The sequence below is a fragment of the Leptopilina boulardi genome, unplaced genomic scaffold (genome assembly GCF_019393585.1).
Source record: "Leptopilina boulardi isolate dan_hultmark-lab unplaced genomic scaffold, ZJU_Lbou_2.1 LbouV2_330, whole genome shotgun sequence".
NCBI lineage: Eukaryota > Metazoa > Arthropoda > Insecta > Hymenoptera > Figitidae > Leptopilina > Leptopilina boulardi.
Window position 1 is genome coordinate 601385 of NW_026137897.1, and position 26177 is coordinate 627561.

The 26177-nt window shown below is 23.3% G+C and overlaps 1 protein-coding gene across 2 annotated transcripts in view; it reads left to right on the forward strand.

The window, feature by feature from the left end:
- Positions 1–26177, forward strand: part of LOC127285225 (T-box transcription factor TBX20-like) — a 51164-nt gene that overhangs the window by 5582 nt on the left and 19405 nt on the right. For both annotated transcript variants that reach the window (XM_051311121.1, XM_051311120.1), the window contains exons 2-4: positions 11393–11642; positions 20592–20865; positions 21582–21746. In XM_051311121.1, the coding sequence (XP_051167078.1) occupies positions 11393–11642; positions 20592–20865; positions 21582–21746 (689 nt within the window). The remainder of the gene's footprint in view (positions 1–11392; positions 11643–20591; positions 20866–21581; positions 21747–26177) is intronic.

The window sequence follows — 26177 nt, forward strand, 5'->3', positions numbered from 1 at the left end:
AAATAAAATTTAAAAAACTATTATGTAAAAATAACAATATTTTTTTTTCAGTGCATAAAAAAATAGAAAAAAAATTATAAATAATTAAAATAAAAACATAGAATGTAAAAAATAATTTTTCCCGTCAACTTATACGAAGCAACGTATTTATGATAAACGATTTTTAAAGAAATAATGTTTTAAAATGAAAAATTCTATAATTTTTTTCCTATAAAATATTTTTTTTATAATTTGTTGATTAATGAAAACTACAAGAAATAATATTAAAAAATTATAGAATTTTTCATTTTAAAAAATTATTTCTTTAAAAATCGTTTATCAAAAACGTTGTGCACTTCAGCATCGTTCAATTTATTGAATAAAAAATAAATAAAAATGTTAAAACACTTGTATATAAAGATCTAAATTAATTAGTTAAAATTTTTAACCGATTTTTTTTTCAAATTATTCTGTAACAAATTCAATTTATCCGAATTTCTATTTGTTACTCAAGAATTTTCATTTTTCACATTTTTTATTTTCATCGAATTTTCATTTAAAATATTAATTTATTATTTGAAGCAAAAGAATTTTTATTTCACAGAAAGAATTTTTTGAAACAGATGAAAATTTTGATAAAAATTCAGTCAAATTCGAACAAATAAAAATTCCGCTAAAAAAAAATTTTAACTAACAAAATTCTGGAAAATGAAAATTTTGTAAAATAAACATTTGGCGTTTTCAAAATTCTCCCAAATTCCAAACAAATGAAAATTCGGCTTAAAAAGAATTTTTCCTTATATATTCTTTCTGTTAACTGAAAATTTTTTACTATTAAAAATACGAGCAAATATATTCTATATATAATAATTTTGTAAAATAAAAATTCGATATAATAAAAAGTGTGTAAAATAAAAATTCTTAACAATTCCTTAATACAAAAATTCCCTTAAATTGCAAATTTTTATTAAATAATGATTCGAATAAATAAAAATTCCGCTAAAAATAAATTTTCAATAATTAAATTCAGTATAAAATTAAAAATTCACCGTTTTCAAAATTCTGTAAAATTCGAATAAATATAAAAATTTTTCTTGACAAGAATTTTGTAATAATTCTTTCATTAAAAATTCTTTAAAATTACTAATAAAAAATTAGATCAAATAATATAATAATTTTGTAAAATGAAAATTCTTAACAATTTTGTAATAATATAGAAATTCGGTTAAATTCTGCAAATTTCTCTTAAATATTTCGATTAAATAAAAATTCCGCTAAAAATAAATCTTAACTACAAAATTCTGCCAAATAAAAATTATAAATTTTTTTTATAGCTCTTTCTTGCTCTTTATGTTTTCATTTTTTTTTTCCAAAACTCTTTATAGTTTTCCGAAAGTTTTTCTTTTAGAATTTTTCGCTCTCTTCAATTTATTGTTCTTATATATTATCTCTTTCAAATTTTTCTATTATTTTCCGACGATTTTTTTTTTATTTTTAAATTCTCCGAATTTTTCTGATTTTTGTATTTTAAATAAATCACTTTCTTTTCTTCCTTTTTTTACAATACAAAGAGAATTATTTGCTGAATGATTTTATATTCCTGCAAAATTCTCTTTCTCTCGCTCGCAGATGCGATTTTAAGTCAGTAAAATCGAGAAGAAATGGCGACCACCCTTTTACAGGTCCTTGTAAATTGTAATGTTTTGTAAACAAGATAGCAGTGTGGGTCTAGAGAGATGTTGAAGATAACTACCGTTTCTGACGGTATATAGTGCCCACGGCAGCTTGAAACTCCCGCGGCAAGTCCGGATCGTCGTCATGAGGATGTAAATGTATATATACACATAGTGTGGGCGTTTGGATTATCTTCAATGTTGGTATATATATATATATATACATATATACACTAAAAAGCATGGTTAGCACCTATCTCGAGGTGCCATATATATATATATTTACCTCCCGTTCCAAACGACTCTAAACAGTAAACTCTCTCGCTCTGATCCAGACATTGGCATAAACGATGATCGTTGACTCAAAAACTTGTCGACTCATCGAATTCTCAATTTGTATACACAATTCACGAAACAAATGTGTCTGGTAGGCTAGTTTGTCTTCTTTTCTCTTTCCATGAGGATCATCCTTTCACAATGATGACTATTCTCATCCTTTATAATCGCAGCGATTCGATTCATTCTCCAATTTTTTTTTTCCATCCCAGATTCTCTTGCGTGCCGCTATTATTTATCAATTTGTCTCAATTAGGTATTTGACTGTATGCATCTCTTCCTGGAACCATACTATCATTTTCTATTTTGATATTTTAATAACAATAGTAATCTCAAAACTTCGTTCTGAACGTTCAAATAAACGAAATAATTTTTTTTTTTTAAATTACACAAAAAGTAGTAAACAATAATTTATTTATTTTCAGATAGAGAAAACAATAGTTTATAATTTTAAAATTAAAAAAGCAGTAAACAATTTTTTTTTCATTTGAACGTTCATTAACAAGAACGAATTTCATTTTGGAATAATTTTTATATCGCGTGGTAATTTATCTAAAAAATTTGATTCAAATATTCGATTACTTGATTATTATATTTAAATTATTAAAGGAGTCAATTAAATGGTATTTGTTTCAAATACAGAAATTATTTATTCAAATAAAATTTATTTAATTCAATAATTAATAATAATTATATAATAATAATAATAATTATATATATTATATTATATATTATATATAATTATATATTATAATAATTTTTATATCGCGTAGTAATTTATCTAAAAAATTTGTTTTAAATACAGAAATTATTTATTCAAATAAAATTTATTTAATTCAATTATTTTTGTTTCAAAAATTATTTCTAAAGTAAATATTTATTTTATAAAATTAGTCAAGATTTGAATTTTTTTTTCAGTTTGAATTTTTAATTAACGCGAATTGAACGATTTTTAATTTAATTTTTATAATTGAATTTTCATTCAATTTGGAATTTAAACGAATTTTTTATATTTAACACAATTTTCATTTTGACAAATTTCTATGCTTAATACTAAAATTATGAAATATAATATTTTAAAATTCGATTTCCGAATTAATAATAATATAATAGAATTTTTTTACTTGGGGAAAATTTATAATAGCAAAATTACTAGTTAACAGAATTTTTATAAATAAAATTACTATAATTTTTAGCAGAATTTCAATTTAAACGAATTTCTATATTTTATATAATTTAAATTTAGCAGAATTTCAGTTAAATAACATTTTCACATAATGGAAAATTTTCAATTAATATATTTTCGAATAATAGAATTTTTAATTAACCAAAATAATTAGCAGCGAAAATTTCCGCATTTTAGAGAATTATTTTCATATATAATTTTCAAATATAAAATTTTCAATTAATGTATTTTCCAATTAATAGAATTTTTAAATAACCAAATAATTAACAGGTAAAATTTCACATTTCAGAGAATTTTTTTATTTAACCAAATATATATTTAAATCTGTTTTGGATTATTTTTCCTTTAACAGAATTTCTATTTAACCAAATTTTTATAATTTAATATAATTTTCATTTGAACGAATTTTTATTAGCTTTTGAATTTTAATTCACAAATTAAATTAATTATTGTCCAAAAAAAGTTGTTACTAAATTTATATTTGAAAGAATTTTGCTTAAAAAGTTCTTTTAAATTAGAAATTCTAAATTATACATTCTAATTTGAGAAATGAAAATTCAAAAAATAAAAAATCGACTAAGTAAAAATTTTCTAATTGTTTAGAAATTTCGAAATTTAAAATGAAAAAATTGTAAACATTTAAACAGCAATTATTAATAATGTCAATTTTATTTATTTATCCAGAAAATTGCTAGAACATTGGCCGTTATTGAAAATTTAATATTTTTTGTTTTTTTTTTTGCAATTTGAATCGATTTCAAAAAATACTCTTAAAATTTCTTTTCCCTGACTCACAATTTTTTTTTTTCAAAATTATTTCTCCAAATTCCGGGAATATTTTTTTTTACAGCGTGAAAACAAGCTCTCCAAAGCGTATATATCTTCAATTATACAAAAACCCTCAAACAAATCCACACCCGGAGAGAAGGAGAGAAAGATCTTTATCCATTTTACAATTTGTCTTCGCTTTTTATTGATATAACAAACACTCAGGCATTTTTTTTTTTTTTTTTTTTCTTATTAAGAGTGACAAATTTGTACATTTTTCATTTCTCTCAATTATATACGCGCAGTTTAATAATTATAATTTTTAAAATCATCTGATGCAGCATCAAACATCATTTTCATTAAGAATATAATTTTTTTCCACAAAATAAAAATTACTCTTTGGCCTTGAAATTTTTTTTTCTTTCTTTATAAAAGTTCATTGAATGTAAACACCTGCTGATTTTCTCTAAAATACGAATAACTATCGTCAAATGAATCGTCGAATCACGACGTGCGTTGACGCAGACGAGCAATATCTTCCGCAAAAGGTCTGATGCTGACTCCGCATCATATAATGAGCAGAAAGAAAAAGAATATTCAAAAAAAAAGAAAAAAGAAAAGAATATACTACACTGTTGCTGCAATATCTATTCATTCGCAGCAGGGGAGATAAAGGTTCGCGCGCGAGTCTCTTATATGGCCAAATGAAAATCCGCGCGCGAATTCTCTTCAAAAAAGCAAAATAGAGAATGAAGAAAAGATATGACGAAGAACCTGGTTTCTCTTGTGTGTGCGATACTCGCGGGATAAATTTAACGAGCTGCCGTTAGGAAGCTCATTAAAAATCATCAAAAAAAAAAAAAAAAAATTCAAAAGAAGAATTACGAATATCAAATATCTCTCAGGAATGTAAAATAGATTTTTTAGAACCGTTTCTTATTTCTCCGGAGAAATAAAACACTCTATTGTTTCCAAGGAGAAGAGGCCAAAGAATTTTGGTCAAAAATGCGTTAATAAGTTTCGTGGAAGAGCTTTCGATAAAATAATCTGATGACGATACTTTCAATTTGTTTCCTTATTTCTATTTTTCTTTTTCGCAAAAAAAAGCAATAAATTTTCTCTCCTGTTAATTTTAAAATAGATAAAAATAAAAATAGCAATTAAAAACATACCATTTAATTGATTTTTCCTTACTCCACTGTAAACGACGTATGTGGTCTTCAAAATTAAGTTCCGATAAAACTCGAGGGGAAATACTCGAACCTCTCGATCAAGAATTAAAAACATCCATCAATGTCTGAAAAACATTCAACAAATTAGTAAAATTGTATTTAAAAAAAAACATATATTTTTTTTAAATTAATTTTTTAATGTTTCAAGTTTTTTCTGAATAAAGCAGCGGTCGTTTTTATTCAATTTTATGTAATGCTTGTTTTCTTGCAAAATTTCTGACGGGGAACCTGGACTGTTAAAAGAGTAAACAGAATTATGATACACAGTCCTGTTTGAATTCTCTTCTTCTTTCTCTTTCTAGATGCTTGAATTTAAACTTATACCCTCGTAACACAGGCAGACTGGTAATCATACTCTCGAGTGGAACCACTTGACTCGAACCAGCGAATCCTTATGCTTGTCAGGTCGAATGTTATACGTTGCAAAAAGGCGCATGTTTGATTATTCATCACGTATTTTTTTTTTTTTTATTCTCATTGTTAATTTTTCTCGCACATTAAAAATTCATTTGTAGGATTTCATTTTTTTTTTGTGTTCTCACACGGAAATTGAAATCTTAAAGTCGCGGTACAAATTTTGGACAAGTTTTCGAAAAAAAAAATTAATTAAATTATAATTCGCACGGAAATCGAAATCTTAAAGTCGCGGTACAAATTTTGGACAAGTTTTCGAAAAAAAAAAAAATTAATTAAATTATAATTCGCACAGAAATCGAAATCTCAATGTTGCGGTACAAATTTTGGGTATAAATTAGTTTTCAAAAAAAATTTAATTCAATTATAATTCGCATAGAAATCGAAATCTCAATATCGCGGTACAAATTTTGGGAAAGTATCAAAAAAAAATTATTATTTATTAATTTATATTAATATTTAATTAAATTAAACATCGGTGAAGTTCACGACGTTTATCATTAACGATTTAGAAGAAATTTTATTACGAAATTGTAATTTTTTGCTGGAAAAAATTTACGTTTTTCGTAAAGAAAATCAGGCCTCGGATTATACGACTTTTTCGACTATTTCCGACTTTTTTCGACTTATTTTAATAAAATGCGACTTTCTCGACTTTTATCAACTTTTTTTTAAAAAAAATTTTTAACAAAATACGTTTTTTTTAGTATAAAATGCAGGTCTTCTTTATTTCAATTATTTAACAAATTTTTAACTAAAATTCTTCACTAAATTAATTATTTTTAATAATTTTAATACAATTCATCACAAATTTAATTATTTTAAACTGTTTTTCAATTAAATTTTATAAAATTTAATAATTGTTGAAAATTAAAAAAAAAATTAGCAAATAAAATTGCCCTAAATTTTTAATTCAAAATCACTTGAAATTTAATTATTTGCAAAAATTTCAATTATCTATAATGATTTTTATAATATTCTTCGGAAATTCAATTATTTGAAAGCATTTTTCAAATTAAAAACTTTTGAAATCCAATTAATTTCAAAAAATTTCAATTCAAAATCAACTAAAATTCAATTATTTTCAAAATTTTTAATTCAAAATCAAATAAAATTCAATTATTCTCAAAAATTCCAATTGAAAATTAATTATTATCAAAATTTTCAAACCAAAATCAACTGAAATTAAATTATTATCCAAAATTTCAATTTAAAAGTTTTTAAAATTTTTCATCTAAAATTGTTTGAAATTTAATAATTTCAATTATAACTCTCCTGAAATTCAATTATTTTTAACTATTTCTATAATATTCTTCAAAAATTCAATTATCTGAAACAAATTTTTTCAATTAAAAATGGTTTTCAAATTATTGTATTTTTGTCCGCAATTTCTAATAAATTTTTCAGTGAAATCATCAAAAAAAATTTAATTAAAAATTACTTGAAATTCAATTAATTTCAAAATTTTCAATTGTAAATCTTTGAAAATTCAATTACTTTTAAAAAATATTATCTAAAATTAGTTGATAAATTATTTTTAGTTCTGTAAAATTTAATTATTGTCTGAAAATTAATACAAACTTTTAAAATTCAATTATTTCTAAAAATTTCAACTTTAACTTTTCCAAAATTATTATTACTTAAAAAAAAATTTTATTTAAAAATCTGCAAAACTTTTTTTTTTAAATAAAAAAAAATCGACTTTTTCGACTTTTTTTTGCAATATAAATCGACTAAAAGGACTTTTTTTCTGCTTTTAAGTCGATCCGAGCAGGCCTAGAAAATATTAAATACAAAAAATTATTATTTAGTTTTAATTTATTTTGAATAATATTCTACTAAACAATATATATTATTATATTAATTACGTTTTTTTTTATTGAAAAAAACATTTTTTTTTTAAAAAAAGAAGCTAAATAATTATTTAAAATTTATTTTAATCGATAATTGAAAATGACAGAAATCGTGATGAGTGTATAAAATCATTGCCAAGAATGACAAAAATAGTGATATGGTGATCATTTTACATCATTTTTGATTGCCAAAGCTATGGCGAACGATGACATTAATATCATGAGTTGTACCAAATAGTAAATTTGTCACGGATATGAGAACCACATTTATGTTTACATGTCGTTGTGTGTTGGCGACATATGTGCGCGCAAAATAGACATCCCGCGCGGATAATATAACTTCAGAAAGTGATTTCGGTAAACGAGCACAAAGTAAATCGCAATTTTTGATTTGATATATTATTAACATAAATAAAAATAAAAAAAAAAATTCAGTACCTGTTATGAAAGAAATTTGCAATTTTTATTTTCGAGTTTATTTCTTGGAAATATTATTTAAATTCGAAAAGTGATCAATATTTTCATTTTTTTTAAGGCCTGAAATATTTTTAAAAAAATGAACAAAATTGTTTTTTCTTATAAAAATAATTAAAAATTTAAGTTTTTTTTTTCTAATATTTAAATATTTTTCGAATGTTTAAAACTAAAATTTATTTCTGTTTTTAAAATATATTTATTCAAATATTTTTAATTATTAGCTAATAATTATTTATTAAATTGATTAAAAGAATTATTTATAACTATTAAATTTCATTATCATTAACAATAATTAATTTTTACTTTCTTTAATTATATATTTTTGTAAAGTTGAAATATTTTTTTAAAAAAATACTATTTTTATATTATATATTTAAAATTTTTTTTTTATTTATATATATACTTTTTAATATTTATTTATATATTTAATATTGATTTTTATGTTTGTTTAAAGTTACATTGGTTTTCGAAATAAAATTATAATTGAAATATACTCACCGATATTAGTCGCATAATTTTCCACATATGTATATAAATAAAATTGAATTACGATTCACAGAGCAATATAATTATATACATATTTCTTATTGCAAGAATTTCCTTTTTCCATGATTTTATAAACTTTTTTTTGCCACAACAAATCATAATTTCTTTGCGTAAAAACTGCAGCAACTTTTTCTCAGGACAAAATCTGAAATTTAAAAGTTCTAAATTAATATATCGATAAAAAAAAAATGTAAATTATTTGAATTTTTATAACACACTAATAAACTTTTTACTTTATAATATATTTTAATTTTCCTTTTCAAATATTTAAATTCAATTTTGCTACTGTATACAAATATTTTCCAAATTTGAAAAAAAAATTAATTTCACGATTTCATTCATAGAAAAATGTTTATAAGAAAAAAAAAAAATGATTTCTTTATATAATTTATATCAAACTTGCTCATCAGTTAAATACCATGTGATTATCACGATTTGAAATCTTTTTATATATATTTGTGTGTATTTATTTACGTTGTTTTCAATAGTAAATTTTATTTATATTCAAGTAGATTCCGTATACGTATATATATATATACATCTTCACCGCGGCGAAATGCAGTGCGAGTCCGCGACACGGGAAACCATAATAAACTTGGTAATGGGCAGTTACCAAGCTCAACGTCAGGTGCCGACTATTAATTTTGCCCGTTGATGCCTCCTTCGAGGAATTAATTGTCCGTCTGGCCGAATGTCTGGAATTTCGATTGGAAATTCGATTTTGATCGACAAATCTATACAACGCGATCTACTATATCGATAAATATAGTGTCATTTACGCTATAATTAATTTGCCTAATTTGTTATTTTGATTCTCAATTAAAATTTATATCAACGAATTCAAACGAAGTGAAAGAAATTATAATTTCTAAAAATATATATTTTAATTTAAAAAATAAGACGATCGCTCAATAAAATCGGTAAAAATAATTCTCAAATCATATTTCATTCAATAAATAATTGACAATTTTTTTTTTTTTTTTTTAATATTTAATTGAAATTATTTAATTTTTAATTATTCAAATTAAATTCAATAATTTTATTTTTAATTATTTAATTATTCAATCTAATTTTAAATTAAAGTTATTGAAATATTTTGTTTAATTTTTGTATTGCAAAATGCGATTTTCATTTTAATTGAATTAAAAAAAGTTTTAAATATCACAATATTTTCTGAATAAAATATAATAATCATTTTATAATTTAGATAAATAATTTTCATTATTCTTTTTCTTATAGTTTTCTTTATATACCTATTGTTATGTTATAAATTAAAATTATTTAATTCAATTTTAAATTACAATTATTGTAATATTTTGTTTAAATTTTGTATTTTTTTTTTTATTATTTATCCATAAACATTAATTTATCAAATATTGTAGGATAAATATTTTCATGATTTAGTCTTTTAATTATTAATTTTCTGGCACTGAAATTAATTTCTGTAATTAAATTAAAAAGTTTTTTTTAAATATATTATTTTTTGAATAAAAAAAATTGTTTAATTAAATTAATTAAAAAAATTCTATATAAAAATTTAATTTTTGAGAAAAATTATTTAATTTTTTTTTTTTTTCAACTTTTCATGTTGATTCAACCAGTATTTACACTGATGAGTTGAAAAACGTCGACATAAGTGGATAATTAGCATTTTGCTAGATAACTTATATAAACACTATAACATAATTGTCGCTTTTTTGCCTGTTTATGATTCTTATATGTTCATAATGCGGCACAAGACGACAATTATCCACGTTTTGCATTTAATTAAGTTCCAGGGCATTAATTGATTAAAAGACTACATCGCGTGATAAAGTTTATTCAGTGCACGTCTTGTATCGTCGCAATTGATTGTTAATTTCCGAGGATCACGAGATGTATATATATATATATATATAGTTAAAGGTTGGTGCGCGCGAATAAAACAGGCTTTTGTCGAGGAGTCTCGATTCTCAAAAGAAAATTACTTTTAATTTAAAAATATAATTTAAATTCAATCGAAAAATTAATTTATTACATATATATTTAATTCATGTTAGTAAATTAAAAAATTGATTTGAAAAAAAAAATAATAAGATTTTATTAACTTTTCATTCCAAATTGAATTTTTCTATTTTTAATTTAAAAAACTGTTGCCCTTTTTCAATTTTTTTTTTCAAAAACTAATTTGTTGATTTTATTAATTTTTTTCCGATTAAATTTAATAATTTTTTTTTCAATTTTAATTTAAAAAAATTTTTTATTTTAAATTTAAATTCTCTTTTTTTTTTTGAGAAAAGATTTTGCTTGATAAAGATCAAAAAACTATAGAATCTGCTGATGCCAATATGCATTTTTTTTTTTTTTGTTTATCGATAAAATAGGCCGAGTGCAAAAGAGAGAAAATGACGTGATGAATGTTGTGCAGGCCACTTGAAAGCACGTACGAATTAAATTAATTTCAGCGGGTGCGAGAGGAGTGATGCGGTGGCAAAAGTATGAATGGAAAGATAAATGCGGGTATAACTATCGAGGTGCAATGGCCACCGCGACTCTCAATGAAAATTATTGAAATGTCAAACTGGTTTATTTCTTTAATCTTCATATCGTTCCTGGCTTGCAATAAGATTCACCTACTTTCAATTTGCATTTATATTTAAATAAAAAAAAAAAAAATACAATAATATTTCGGTAAAATGAAGAAGCGCGAAAAAGGGGACAAAAGAGACGAAAAAAAAAGCAGTCAACTGGGTTGACTTTTTTTTTTTTTTTTATTACTATCCTTCGAGTATATTTGCAAACTCTTCATTTTTGTCAAACATTTTTCGTTTGGAAAAATAAATTTTTTTTAAAAATTTAATTCCATTTTTGAAATTTGGAAATTTTTCTTAATAAATTTGCTTTTTTTTTCTTTATTTTGATGATTTTATTTTTATTTTATTTTTTCAGAAAGAGAACCAAGCGTTTCTGGAGTTGTTCGAGGACCACCGCCTCCAGAATCGGGGGATATTGAAGATGAACAGGAAACGGATGATACTGGAAGTACAAGTGGCAAAGCACCATCACCATCGAATCCACTTCTTCAGGAAAGATCAAATTGTGATGAACTCAGGCACGTGATATGTCATCTAGAGACCAAGGAACTTTGGGATAAATTCAATGAACTCGGCACTGAAATGATCATCACAAAAACTGGAAGGTTCGTATTAAATTGTGAAATTTTTTCAAAAATTCAATTATTTTAAACTATTTTTTAATTAAAAATTTTTATGGAATTTAACAATTGTTTATAATAAAAAAAAAATATCACAATAAAATTGAATTATTTTTTAAAAATTTCAATTCAAAATAAACATTATTACCCGAAATTTTAATTCAAAATCAATTAAAAATCCAATAATTATCAAAAAATTTCAATTAAAAATTTAATTATTTACCAAGTTTTCAATTTAAAATAAAATAAAATTCAATTATTTTCTAAAATTTCTATTCAAAATTAATTATCCAAATTTTCAATTAAAAATGAACTTAAATTAAATTATTATCCAAAATTTCAATTAAAATTCAATTATTTCCCAAAATTTTCAATTCAAAATGAACTGAAATTCAATTATTTTCCAAATTTAAAATCAAATAAAATTTTATTATTCTCAAAAATTTGAATTCAAAATTAATTGAATTTTCAATAATTTGAATTTAAAAGCATCTAAAATTTAATTATTTCTAAAATTTTCCATCGAAATTTTTTTTTTTTTTTTGAAATTTAATAATATTTCAATTATAACTCTTTCGAAATTCAATTATTTTTTTCATGATTTTTATAATATTCTTCGAAAATACAATTATCTGAAGTCATTTTTCAAATTAAAAAAATTTTTAAATTCAATTTTTGACTTTAATTTTTAATCAAATTCTTCAGCAGTAGAAATCATCAAAAATTTAAATTAAAAATCACTTGAATTCAATTATTTTCAAAAATTTTCAATTTAAAACCAACTAAAATTTAATTATTTCTAAAAATGTCAACTGTAACTACTCTAAAATTCACTTAATTTTAATAATTTCTAATATCCCGTGTGGAAAAAGCCACGATCTTGCCCTCAAGAGTTCGGGGCCCCCGGCGGGGGCCCATGAGGGCTGATCCATATGGCGAATCCATGAGGGGCACCGTAGGGGCCCCGCATGGATCGCCCTCATGATCGATTAGCAAAATTTTCTAAGTCCAAAAATCAAATATTTTTTTATCACCAAAAAATTAATGTTTATAATGATTCAGAACCACGAAAAACGCGTTTTTAATAAAAATATATTTACACTTTTTTGAAAATAACACTCACACTTATGGCAAAATAGATGAGGGCCACCGTAGGGGCCCGCATGGATCGCCCTCATGATCGATTAGCAAAATTTTCTAAGTCCAAAAGTCAAATATTTTTTTATCACCAAAAAATTAATGTTTATAATGATTCACAACAATGAAAAACGCGTTTTTAATTAAAATATATTTTCACTTTTTTTGAAAATAACACTCACACTTATGGCGAATCCATGAGGGGCACCGTAGGGGCCCCGCATGGATCGCCCTCATGATCGATTAGCAAAATTTTCTAAGTCCAAAAGTCAAATATTTTTTCATCAACAAAAAATGAATGTTTCCAATGATTCAAAACAACGAAAAACGCGTTTTTAATAAAAATATATTTACACTTTTTTGAAAATTCACCTGAGATGATTGATGATAATAATCATAAAGCATATAATTAATTATATTTTATAAATTGCATTTGATTGGAAAATATAATTTAATATCTTAACTTTAACTAAATGATGTTAAGCACTTTTCTTTGTTAGGTATTTTTGAAGTTTAAATAGCATCAAGAAGTTAGCATTCGTTTTGAAGTAGCGTGCGTAGCGTAGTTGGTAAAGCGTTAGGTTCATAGTCCGTAGGTCGTAGGTTCGATTCCCCCCATGCGTTAGATTTATTTATTTCTCAGGTTTGCGTTTAATCATTAATTCTATGTATGAATTAATTGAAAAATGAAAATATCCGTTAATAGTATGCATAAATTAAATATTTTTTAATTTTTTAATTAATTAATTTATTATTACTTTTAATTATATCCGACAGTTAATTAATTAGAACGTTAATTAATAAATTCAATTTGAGTAAGAATTTAATTTAAAATTGAATAATTATTAAATAAATATGTTATTTATTCATAACTTAAGCTTATTTATTATTAATTAACTTTTATTATTAATATTATTGATTAAAAAACATTATGGCAAACTTGAGGGCAAGATGAGGGCAAACGTGAGGGCCCATAAGGGCGCCCGTAGGGGCACCCTCATGGATCGCCCATGCGGGCGCCCTCATCGATGAGCATGTCGTTTCCATGAGGGGCCCCTATGGATCATCCATATGCGGCCCTCATGGCATGAGGGCGATCCATAAGGGCCCCCGCTGGGGGCCCACATCACTTTTCCACACGGGATGTAACGCTTCAATTATTTTTAATAATTTTATAATTTTTCTTTAAAAATTCAATTATTTAAAAAAATTTTTTAATGAAAACTCTAAAATTGAATTATTGTCAGAAATTTAAAAAAAAGAAAAGAAAAACAGCAATTTAAATTTGCAGAAAATTTATTTCAAATTAAAAATTTTCTGCAATTCAATTATAAAAAAAAAAAAATTAATTTAAAATATTATAAATCTTAATTATTGTAATGAAATTTCTGTGACTATTAAAACTAAAATGCTAAAAAATTTTAATTCGAATAAATTGCTTTAATCAGATTTCAAAAAATAAAAAAATGGAACTAAAAATTTTTTTTTGAGAAATTTGCCCTACTTTATTAATTCCATTTTGAAATAGAAATAAATTATCTTAATAATATTTTTATAGAATTATTTTTTTTTAAGAATTAAAATGAATTTAATATCTAATAACATTATAGTTATTTGAAGAAAAGTATAAAAATATTTATTTCATTCAAATACTCCATTAATTGACTATTATGAAATAATTATTTATTTTGTATCAAATAATTATTATTTGAAATGATATTTTTGTTTCAAATACAGAAATTATTGATTCAAATACAAAAATTGTTTCAAATAAAAATTATTTTATTCAAGTAAATATTTATTTTGATAATAGTCAAGTAATCGAGTATTAAAATCGAATAAAAATTTTTTTCCAGTGTATTAACTAATTAAATTAAAAAAATCGACTTTATTTTTAAATGTAAATATTTCGACTTTTTTTTGCGCTTTAAAATCAATCCGAGGCGTGATATCATAAAGTTTATTCTTTTTTTTTAAATTTATTTTTTCTTCAAGAGAATCGTGCGGAAAAATTTGTTTAACTAAATCTCGTAGTTTTTATTATTCTCTCAAAAATTGCTAATGAAGGAATTTATTCTAATGGAAATAAGAAGAATATATTTTCTAAATATTTTTTTTGAAAATATGATTTTTCTTTTGTGCAACGAAATATCCGTCACAATATAAATTTCCTAAAGTGTTCCATTGTTAAAAGGGTTATATAGTTTAATCCCAAAGGGATATGTAATGAACTGGTACTACATCAATGTCCCACTAGAAGTGTCAACGTCAAAGCAATATAGCAAGCGACTCTTTCTCATTATCCGCGTGCCCTATCGCCCTTTTTGCCCTCGGCCCTTCTGATCTGAACACATAAATTCAATCACTATATATATATATATATATATATATATATATATATATATATATATATATAACACCCACGAGGAACTTGAGAGCTAACAATCGAATTAAACAGAGACATTTGCGAGATATAAAGGGTTAGCAAAATATTGTGGGCGTTTAAATGACTCTAACAATTTGAAGCTACATCTTCATTTCTTATATTTTTTTTCTATTTGAGAATATATATTTCCAAATTAAATTCAGAATTTTCGGGGTTAAATTTCTGATAAATCTATCGCACTTCATTATATGTGATATTATAATTTGGTAAATTAATAGACTATGAGAAGATTTTAATTGTCAGGGAAGAATATGAAGGAGAGGATAGAAGATGAGGATAAGAGAAGGTTTTAAGGACGAAAGAGGCGGCGTTGCGGACGACGCGCACCTAATTGCCCGCTACAACGCCAATCTTCTTCGTTCGTGTATATATATATATATATTCGTCGTGTGCCGGGAGCGGTTGCACCTTCATCAGAGGAGTATATATCGTCCCAAGGGATTCCCTGGTCGCTTACTCGCGCGTTAGTAATTAGATCTGCGTCCCGACGCTCTTGTCGCTCCCTTCAACCGTCAAGTTACCAACATATAAAATCTTCCCTCCTCTCTCTCTCTTTTACCTCTTCATCAATTCAAAAAGTAAAATTATCACAGTTGCCACGCTACTTGAAAATCTGGAAATTCAAAAAATGTCAAGGAATTTACAATATTTACATTATAAATATATATATGGAAAAATCGTGTAAAAGTTATTAAAAATTTTTTCTTTAACTCTTGAAAAATAAGCAATTTTCGATTTATTATTGTCTCGGTTAAAAATTTTGTGATTGGCTATCGATACTTTGCTAAATTATTGTTTAATGAATATTAATTGTAAATTTAAAAGCAATAAATTCCTGAAATATTAATTAATTAAAAAAAAAATAAATTGTTGAAAGTACCTTTAACACAAAATAAATAATTTAAATAATTAAAATAGTTTACATAAATTATGAAATAAATTTAATATAATTAAATAAATTATTAAATAATTTTAAATTAATAAATTTTAATTTTCAAAAAGGAATTTTTGTAAATTTAAAAGCAACAAATTTCTGAAATATTAACTAAATTTATAAAAAAAATTTGTTGAAAGTACTTTAACCACAAAATAAATAATTCAATATTAAATAATTTAAATAATTAAAAATTTACATGAATTATTTAAATAAATTTAATAATTAAATAAATTATCATATAAATGATATAAATTATTAAATTAAAAAATTTTATTTTTCAAACCGGAGTTTTTGGAGAATTTTTCAAAAAAAAAAAAAAAAATATTTGATTCAATTAATCGGTTACTTCGACTATTATTAAAAAAAATATTTATTTGTATTGAATAATTTATTATTTGAATTAATTAAATTGTATTTGTTTCAAATTCAAAAATTATTCGTTCAAATAAAAATTATTTGGTTCAAGTAAATATTTTTTTTTGATAATAGTCAAGTAACCGATTATTTGAATCAAATGATTTTTTTTATTAGAGTACAAAAAGCAGTCTCCTATTGAAATTAAAAAAAAAATTTATTAACTCAAATTTAAAGAACAGATTATATTATTTTAGAATTTATTTATTTTTTGTTAAATAAATATTAAGTAAATAAAAAATATTAAGTTAATTATTACTTCAATTAAACATTTATAAAAAATAAATATTCATAAAAATACATTCTAAATGTTTAATTCGTCTTTAAGGACAAAGAAAAATCAGGAAATTTTATTGTAGCGTGGCAATTCTAATAAAATTTTTTTTATTAATTAAATTAACGGGATCTAGTTTCAGATAAATCAAATATATAAAGAAAATAATTCGGTTTATGGAATTTTTTCCAAAAAAAAAAGAAAATTAACTTCGAATTGACTAAATCATTGATAAATCCTTATTTGTACAAAAAAAGTCGCAAAATGATAAGAAAAATTAGAGAACAAAATTAACGATTTGAATTTGGAGGATTGCTCTGATAATTTTTTGTGATGAAGAAGGAAGATCTTCGTCGTCGTCGAATGAGCAATGTCCAATCGCGACCCACACGTAAAGAGACACGACACAAGTTGCCAATCCGTGGGCACAAGTAACTCTGCCTCATGAATACACCGCCCTTAACATCCTTACAAGCTAACTGCGATCACTCCCGTGGGCTTATGATATTCTCTCTCTTTCTCTTTCTCTCTCTTTTTCTTTCTTTCTCTCTAGCTAGACACATGAATGTTTTGCCTCGGAGGTAAAGCATTAATACCGTGTCGGCCCTCCCGCTGCTCAACCACTAAAACGCGGGGACACCCGCCGATCTTATCTTCGTCTTCTCCTCGGTCCTTGTCGACTCGGTATGCATTCATCCCGCCTGGTTTGCATGAATGTGAGTAATGCATTTATTTATCAAGTCGCTCTTTGTTAATGAATTGAAGTTCGCCTCCCCTCCTTTCGAAAGAGGTGTCATGTCCACTGAGAGGACAAATTCCCCCTTCAAAACACTGTTTATATATATTTCAAAAGACACGATATAATTTCTACTTTTTATGTTTCATTCTCTCTCTTTTTTTTAATCATGAAAATAATTAGTTTACTAATTAAAAATTTTAATGAAAAATTAATTTAAATTAGAAAAATCTAATTCAAGACACGAAATAATTTCTACTTTTTATGCTTTCTTTTTTTTTAAATGAAGAAAATAATTTTTCTTTTCCGAATTTGCGAATTAGTTAAAAAAAAAAAATTCATTAATTAAAATTTCGATGATTTAGAAAAATTTAAATGAAAAATTCGGACAAATAAAAATTAGACAATAGAAAAATTAGAAAAATTAATTAAAATTAGAAAATTATAGAAAAATATATATTTCAAGATAATTTCATTTTTTTTATGAAGAAAATAATTTTTTCAAAATTTGTGGATTAGTTTAAAAAAAAAATTCCTCAATTAGAATTTCAATGATTTAGAGAAAAATTTACCAATTAAAAATTTAAATGAAAAATTTAAACAAATAGAAATTCGATGATAGAAAAATCATTTTTAAAAATTATAAGAAATAATGTTTCGCTTAAAATTTGCATATTCGCATAGTTGAATAAAAAATCTATTTTTAATTAAATAGAAAATTCTCTCGATCATATTCAATTAAATATATATTAAATATTCAAATATTTTTTAAAAATTCGGCTAAATAAACATTTAAAAAAAAGTTTTTTAAACCCTTGTAAATTTAAATTCAAAACTTCTTTTAAATGAAAGAAATTGATTTCTTATTTGTGTCAACGTTTATAAATAATAATTAATCGAGTGTAAATATAATAAAATTTCTTCAATATAGTTTCACATTAAAAATTAAAATTCACACTCAATTTAACAATAAATACTTTTGAATTAATATTAATCAAATTAAGTCGTTCGAATGATAAAATATGTAAGTATCAACAATGAAGATTAACAAAAAGATATTTTAAAAATTTAATTTATAATTAATCACATTTTCGTGTATTTAAATATATTTGTCATTCGTTTATTATTTCTATTATAATGACAGAAAATGAAAGAATAAATAAATAATAAATATATACGTTCCAATTTCTCTTTTAAAACTTTCAACTTTGTGAAAACAAATCGATAGAGTTCATGATTGTTGAAATGGAACGATTACTCTAGAAAGGAATATAATCTTTTTATTATATATATTTAATATTTATGCTTATAATTTTTCTTTTCTTATTGTCTGAACGATATAGAGACTTCAGGATAAGTTCATCATAAACTTTTTCCATCGCGAATATATATAGATAAATCTTTTAAGGGGGGGGGAAATATGTATATATATAAAACGTGCAAATTAAACGTTATTATCCCAGAACTCTCATGACCATTTACGGAGATTCTTACGAGATACGTATACCAAAGACGATATAGATGATTAATTGTTAAATGACGGACATTTTCTCTATAACGCGATATACTGTCCAATTAATCCTCACCAAGTCTAAACCAAAAGCGATAATAAAAAATTATCTCGCGCTACCTGTCGTCCTTGCAAAGGTTAATTGTTTCGCACCAACGCGATTCAATTAAATTTATTAAAAAAAACCAAATTAAATCTTCTTTTCGTAAAAAAAAAAGAAAATATTTCGTTTACGAGTTTTCAAAAAATTTAATTTATTATATCAATTCTCTGGATTTTCTATATACAAGACTCACGAATAATTCCTAAAATGTATTTAAACTGAATTGAATTTCAATTCATCGAATTTCAATTTTGTTGAATTTTTCCATAAAGTAAAATTTATATTGAAACAAATTTTCAAATTTTTATTTAAAATTTTTATTTAGTAGAATATTTATTGAATATAGAAATTATTTTCAATTGAAATTATATTTTTATATTCAAATTTTTACTAATCGGAATTTTTATATTTACGAATTTTCATACGTTTAAATTAATATAAATCCGAACTTTTATTAAATAGAATTTTTATATTTATACGAATTTTCATACGTTTAAATTAATATAAATCCGAATTTTTACTAATTATAATTTTTATAAATCCAAAATTTTTACTAATTATAATTTTTCTAAATCCAAATTTTTACGCATCCGAAATTTTAAACATTTAAATTTATATAAACCCGAATTTTTATGCATATAAATTTTTACTAATCAAAATTTTTATATTTACGAATTTTTATACGTTTAAATTAATATAAATCGAAACTTTTACTAATTATAATTTTTCTAAATCCAAATTTTTACGCATCCGAATTTTTAAACATTTAAATTTATATAAACCCGAATTTTTATGCATCAAAATTTTTACATATCAAAATTTTTATATTTACGAATTTTTATACGCGTCTAAATTTATATAAATACAAATTTTTACAAATACGAAATTTTATATATCTAAATTTATATAAACCCAAATTTTTACTAATCAGAATTTTTATATTAACGAATTTTTATACATTCAAATTTTTATAAATACAGATTTCTATATATCCCAATTTTCATTGAAGAGAATTTTTATCAAATCGAATTTTCATGTAAAAGAATTTTTCGCGAATGAAATAAAATTTATAATATACTTAAAGAATTAATTAAATAAAAATTCTCTTAAATAAAAAATATCAAAAATTAGAAATTCGTTTAAATAAAAAATCCCTCAATTTAAAATGTATTTAATTAAAAGTATTAATAAATAAAAATTTACTTTAAATATGTTAATAAATAAAAATTTACTTTAAATATGTTATTAAATTAAAATTTAGATATTTTCTTCTTAAGAATTATTTTGTTATGAAAAAAATGGTAATTTTAAATTTTGTATGAGTATATATTTTTAAAAATATTCTCTCAATTTTTTTTCTCTTTTTTTTTGTTACAGGCGAATGTTTCCGACGTGTCGTGTTTCGTTCAATGGTCTGAGACCCGAGGGTCGATATGCGGTTCTTATGGATATCGTGCCAGTGGATAACAAAAGATATAGGTATGCTTATCACAGAAGTTCATGGTTGGTTGCTGGAAAAGCTGATCCACCAGCACCGGCACGTTTATATGTTCATCCCGATTCTCCATTCACTGGCGAACAACTAAGAAAACAAGTTGTCTCTTTTGAAAAAGTTAAACTCACCAACAACGATATGGATCGCCATGGACATGTGAGTTTCATTTTTCTCTACATATACTTTTTATTCCAAAAAATTGAAAATTCAAATTTAATTCCCGTTTTTTAATTTTTTATTTCCTTTTTGTTTAATCTTTTTTTTTCCTTTTTTTGTTTTTGTTATTTAAATTACTTTCAATTTTCAGTATATTTTTAATTTCATTTTCACTTTTTAATTACATTTTTACTTTTTGAAAATTCAATTTTTCAATCTATTAATTTTATGTAATTTTCTTCACTATTCAAATATGAATGAAATAAGAGAATTTATTTTATTAAAATCTGTATTAGTTAAAATGAGAAATTGAAATTCGATAATTAGTTTCGTAATTAATTGTTACCGAGTGTCGATTTTAGAAATTTAATAATATTTTTAATAATTTATTACCAGGAAAGTTTATTAAATTTCCCCTATATTTTATAATTATAATTTTTCTTCAGATTTTGAAAATTTTTCTATTTTCGTTTCTTTTGTCGATTTTTATTCTCTTATTTCGAAAACAATTTCAAAAGTAAAAATATAATTTTCCTTTAAATTAATAATTCTAAAAAATACAAAAATTAAAATTTTTAAATTGTTCAAAAGTATTAAAAAAAGAACAAGAAGGAAATAAAAATGAGAATTTTTTTTTTTGCTTCTTTTGATTTAAAATTGTTTCCAATTTTTTTTTGCTCTTCGTTTCTAAAATTTTCGATTTTTAATATTTACAGTTGGTTTTGAATTCAATGCACAAATATCAGCCGCGAATTCACCTGGTAAAGAGGCCGGACACAGGAAATGGTGATCCGATAGAAGATCTTGAACGTGAGCCACACAAGACCTTCGTATTCCCGGAGGCCATATTCACCGCTGTCACCGCCTATCAGAATCAACTCGTAAGTTTTTATTTTATTTTTTTTTATTTTTATATCTTCTGCAGCTACTGTAAGTGTCCTGCCCAATCTCTCTTTCGTTTCAAGGATATAGTTCTCCAATCTTTTTCTCTCTTTCTCCTACTTCCTTTTTATCCAATTCTTCTTCGTTCATCATTTTTTTTTTTCATTTTTTCTTCCTTTTCTCAAAAACCATTTGCCAACAAATCGTACATGACAGTGTCCGAAGGTCCCTATAGAGACAGAGCTGAGCCCGCATAATTGATTCGTCACGCGTCCCTATATTTTTAAAGGATGCCGCTCGCGTCAAGTGCGGAAAATTTTTCCTTTCTGTGACACTTTCGATTTTGTCAAATTGTTCCCGATTTGCCGAATTTTCATTTTCCAAGAAAAGAAATTCAATCTCAATTTATTTTCAAAAAATTCCAATTTTTTTTTAATGAAAAAAGTAAAAAATAAAATTGAAAATAGATTCTTGGATAAATTATACATATCCGTTAAAAAAAAGTCTCAAAATAAAAAAAGAAAAATTATATATTAATAAAATGCTTGGTCTGTCCTTCTGTCCTAACTTGAAGTTGGCCTTTTCTGATTTCACGTGTTTTTTTGAATAGTACTCTTATGACGTATCAAATTTTGACAATTCATTTTCTCATTTTTACCAAAGTTGTATAATTGTGTTTCCAAATTTCGGAATAAGTTTCTTTAAAATTCCAAATTCGAAAATTCAATTCACGAAGCTGAAGTACACAACGTTTACCAACGAAATTTTTTTTAAAGTTGTATATTCATTCAAAAATTCTATACAAATACAACAAATTTATGATGAGAAAAAAGATGCGCCAGGAAATTTCGTACAAGATAGTAATTTGAAAAAAATTTATTTTTAAAAATTAATTTTTAAGGTACCAGGGGCCAACGAATACCTATTAAATATTAATTATAAAAACACAGGCCTCGAATCAACTTAAAGACACAAAAAAGTCGTTTCAGTCGATTTATATTCCAAAAAAAAGTGGATATGTTTTTTATTTTAACAAAAATATTTTACAGATTTTTAAATAAAATTTTTTTTTTAATAATAATCCTTTTCGAAGGGTTAAAGTTGAAATTTTTAGAAATAATTAAATTTCAAAAGATATTGTTAATTTTCAAACAATTATTAAATTTTACAGAACTAAAAATAATTTATCAAAAAATTTTGGAAAACATTTTTTAAATTTAATTGAATTTTCAAAGATTTAAAATTGAGATTTTTTAAATTAATTGAAACTTTAAGTGTTTTGTAATTAAAATTTTAGATAATTTCACTAAAAATTTATTAGAAAATCCGGACAAAATACAATAATTTGAAAATCATTTTTAATTGAAAAAATGGTTTCAAATAGTTGAATTTTCAAAGAATATTATTAAAATAGTTAAAAATAATTGAATTTCCTTAGAGTTATAATTGAAATTATTAAATTCAAAAAAAAAAAATTTTCCATGGAAAATTTTAGAAATAATTAAATTTTAGATGCTTTTAAATTCAAATTATTGAAAATTCAATTAATTTTGAATTCACATTTTTGAGAATAATGAAATTTAATTTTTATTTTAAATTTGGAAAATAATTGAATTTCAGTTCATTTTGAATTGAAAATTTTGGGAAATAATTGAATTTTACTTGAAATTTTGGATAATAATTTAATTTAAGTTCATTTTTGATTAAAAATTTGGATAATTAATTTTGAATAGAAATTTTAGAAAATAATTGAATTTTATTTCATTTTAAATTGAAAACTTGGTAAATAATTAAAATTTAAATTGAAAATTTTTGATAATTATTGGATTTTTAATTGATTTTGAATTAAAATTTCGGGTAATAATGTTTATTTTGAATTAAAATTTCGGGTAATAATGTTTATTTTGAATTGAAATTTTTAAAAAATAATTCAATTTTATTGTGATATTTTTTTTTTAAGTTATAAACAATTGTTAAATTTCATAAAAATTTTAATTGAATAATAATTTTGATATTGAATTTGTGATGTATTTCATTAAAATTATTAAAAATAATTAATTTAGTGAAGAATCATTTTAGTTCAAAATTTGTTAAATAATTGAATTGAAGAAGATCTGAAGAAGATCTACATTTTATACTAAAAAAAGGTATTTTATTTACATTTTTTTTCAAATGTAAAATAAAAAATGTCGCATTTTATTAAAAGAAGTCGATAAAAGTCGTATTTTTGAAAAAAGTCGGAAAAAGTCGTATAATCCGAGGCCTGTAAACATATAATTTTCATTATTATCATTTAATATGTAATAATATTCTAATAAATAAAATTATTATTGATAATATTAATCTTTAATTTCTTTATAACAAACAATGAAATATTCAATTTGACGCGCTTGCGCGCGTTTAATTTTGCTAGTTTCAAATAAAATGCATACATTATGCAAGGAAAAATAAAATTAACTCTCGTAAATAATTTTATTTTGACATTGACCGGAAACATTTTCAACTCACGTGTTTAAAGATGCGCAGCATCCGTTTCCGTAAAGCGCGATGAGATCAAAGTTTCGTTTATTATCGGCTGGGGTTTTTTTTTCTCTTTTTCGATATACATCATCACTCGTGCGTTTTTCCTAAAGTTGAAGGTTCATATATATATATATATAATAAAAAAATATAAAGGTCCTCATGTTCGCTCTTAAACACGCACGACACGCGAAAACCGCGCCGAATGATCGAGAGACGCTTAAAAGAGAGACGACGCATTATCATATTTCACGATAGTCGTTTCAGAGTCTGTGTGTGGTCCATAGAAGATGCGACGTCGCATTCCCAAAGCGTCGCGGCGCCCGCGAAGTATTATAAAACCCCCATAGAGGCTCACACACATCTCACTGAGAAAGAGAGAGAGAGAGATGAGAATGTCAGGAATCTACCTCGCGACGTATCTCTGATCTCACGAGGCGACAATAGACGAATGAATGCAACTGGCAGTCTGTTCTCTTTGCCTCATCACAGAATTTTTTTTTTAATCCTTTTGCTGACATTTAAGAGCAACAATCTAGCTCCGCTCGAAATTTATCTCGCGCGTAAGTTTTTCGAATTTTATTCTATATAATGGTGTCGAGAATCTCATTAGCTGGCGCGCGGGAATTTAGAGAAAGAGAAACTTTGTTAATTTTTAATTTACCAAAAATTTAGGGAATTTTTGGAAAAAATTTTGAAATTCAGAAAAATAGTAAAAGTACAAATTTTAATTGAATACGGTTCTAAAATTAAATTAATTACAACTAATTAATTGATGCTAACTTCTATTAATAAATTCCGTTATTTAAAAAGATCCTATTTAAAAAAAAAATAAATAAAATGAATTTTTAAGTTTTCTAATTTTTAGAGTAGAAAATATTTTTCTAACCTTAATTAAAAAACAGACTAGTCTCTCAATTTTGTTGTAAATTAATAATAAAATTTTATCAACGGAAAAAAAATTTATCTGATTTAAATAATTGATTACTTGACTATTATCAAATAAATATTTACTTGAACCAAATAATTTTTATTCGAAACAATAATTTTTGAACCAATAATTTTTGTATTTAAAACAAATACCATCTCAAATAATTATTTGATAATAGTCAAATAATCCGAGTATTTGAATCAAATAAAATTCTTTTTCAGTACCCAAAAAAAAATTATAAATTGAATATTAGGAAATTAAAATTATTTTTTTAAATTCAAAAATATTTTTTTTTAATTTTATCGATTTATGTTAAAATTATTTTAAAAATTCACTTCTTTTTAAATTTATTTTGTAAATTCAATTATTTTTTATTGCTCGATTAAAAAAAGAAATAAAAACAAAAACTCAGTACAGTGATTTTGATATCGCGCAAAATTGGTTTTAGTTTGAAAAAATGGTTCAGAAATGGTTTTTTTATAAATTTTTTTTTAGGAAATTTAAAAAAAAGTAAAGAATGAAGTTAGAATTTAGAGAAATAGATAAAATAATAAAATATGAAAATCATTGAATTAAAAAAAGAAAATTACAAAAATAATTAATTTGTACTGAAAGTAAATACAATAGATAATTAATTTTATAGATTTTTTTCAAACAATAAAAATTCTAACACAAATTTAATTTTTTAAATAATTTCAAAATAGAATTGAGAGAATGTTCCAATTTCAATTAATTGAAAAAATACTTAATTAAATTGTAGATATATTCAAAATATATATTAGAAATAAAAATTTAATAATTAGAAAATTTGTACTTAACAATTAAAAAATTTATTTAATTCAAATAAATCAATTACTTGACTATTGTCAAATAAATATTTATTCGTATCAAATAATTATTGAGTCAATTAAATAGTATGTATTTGATCTAAGTACAGAAATTATTGGTTCAAATACAGTTTATTTAATTTAATTATTTG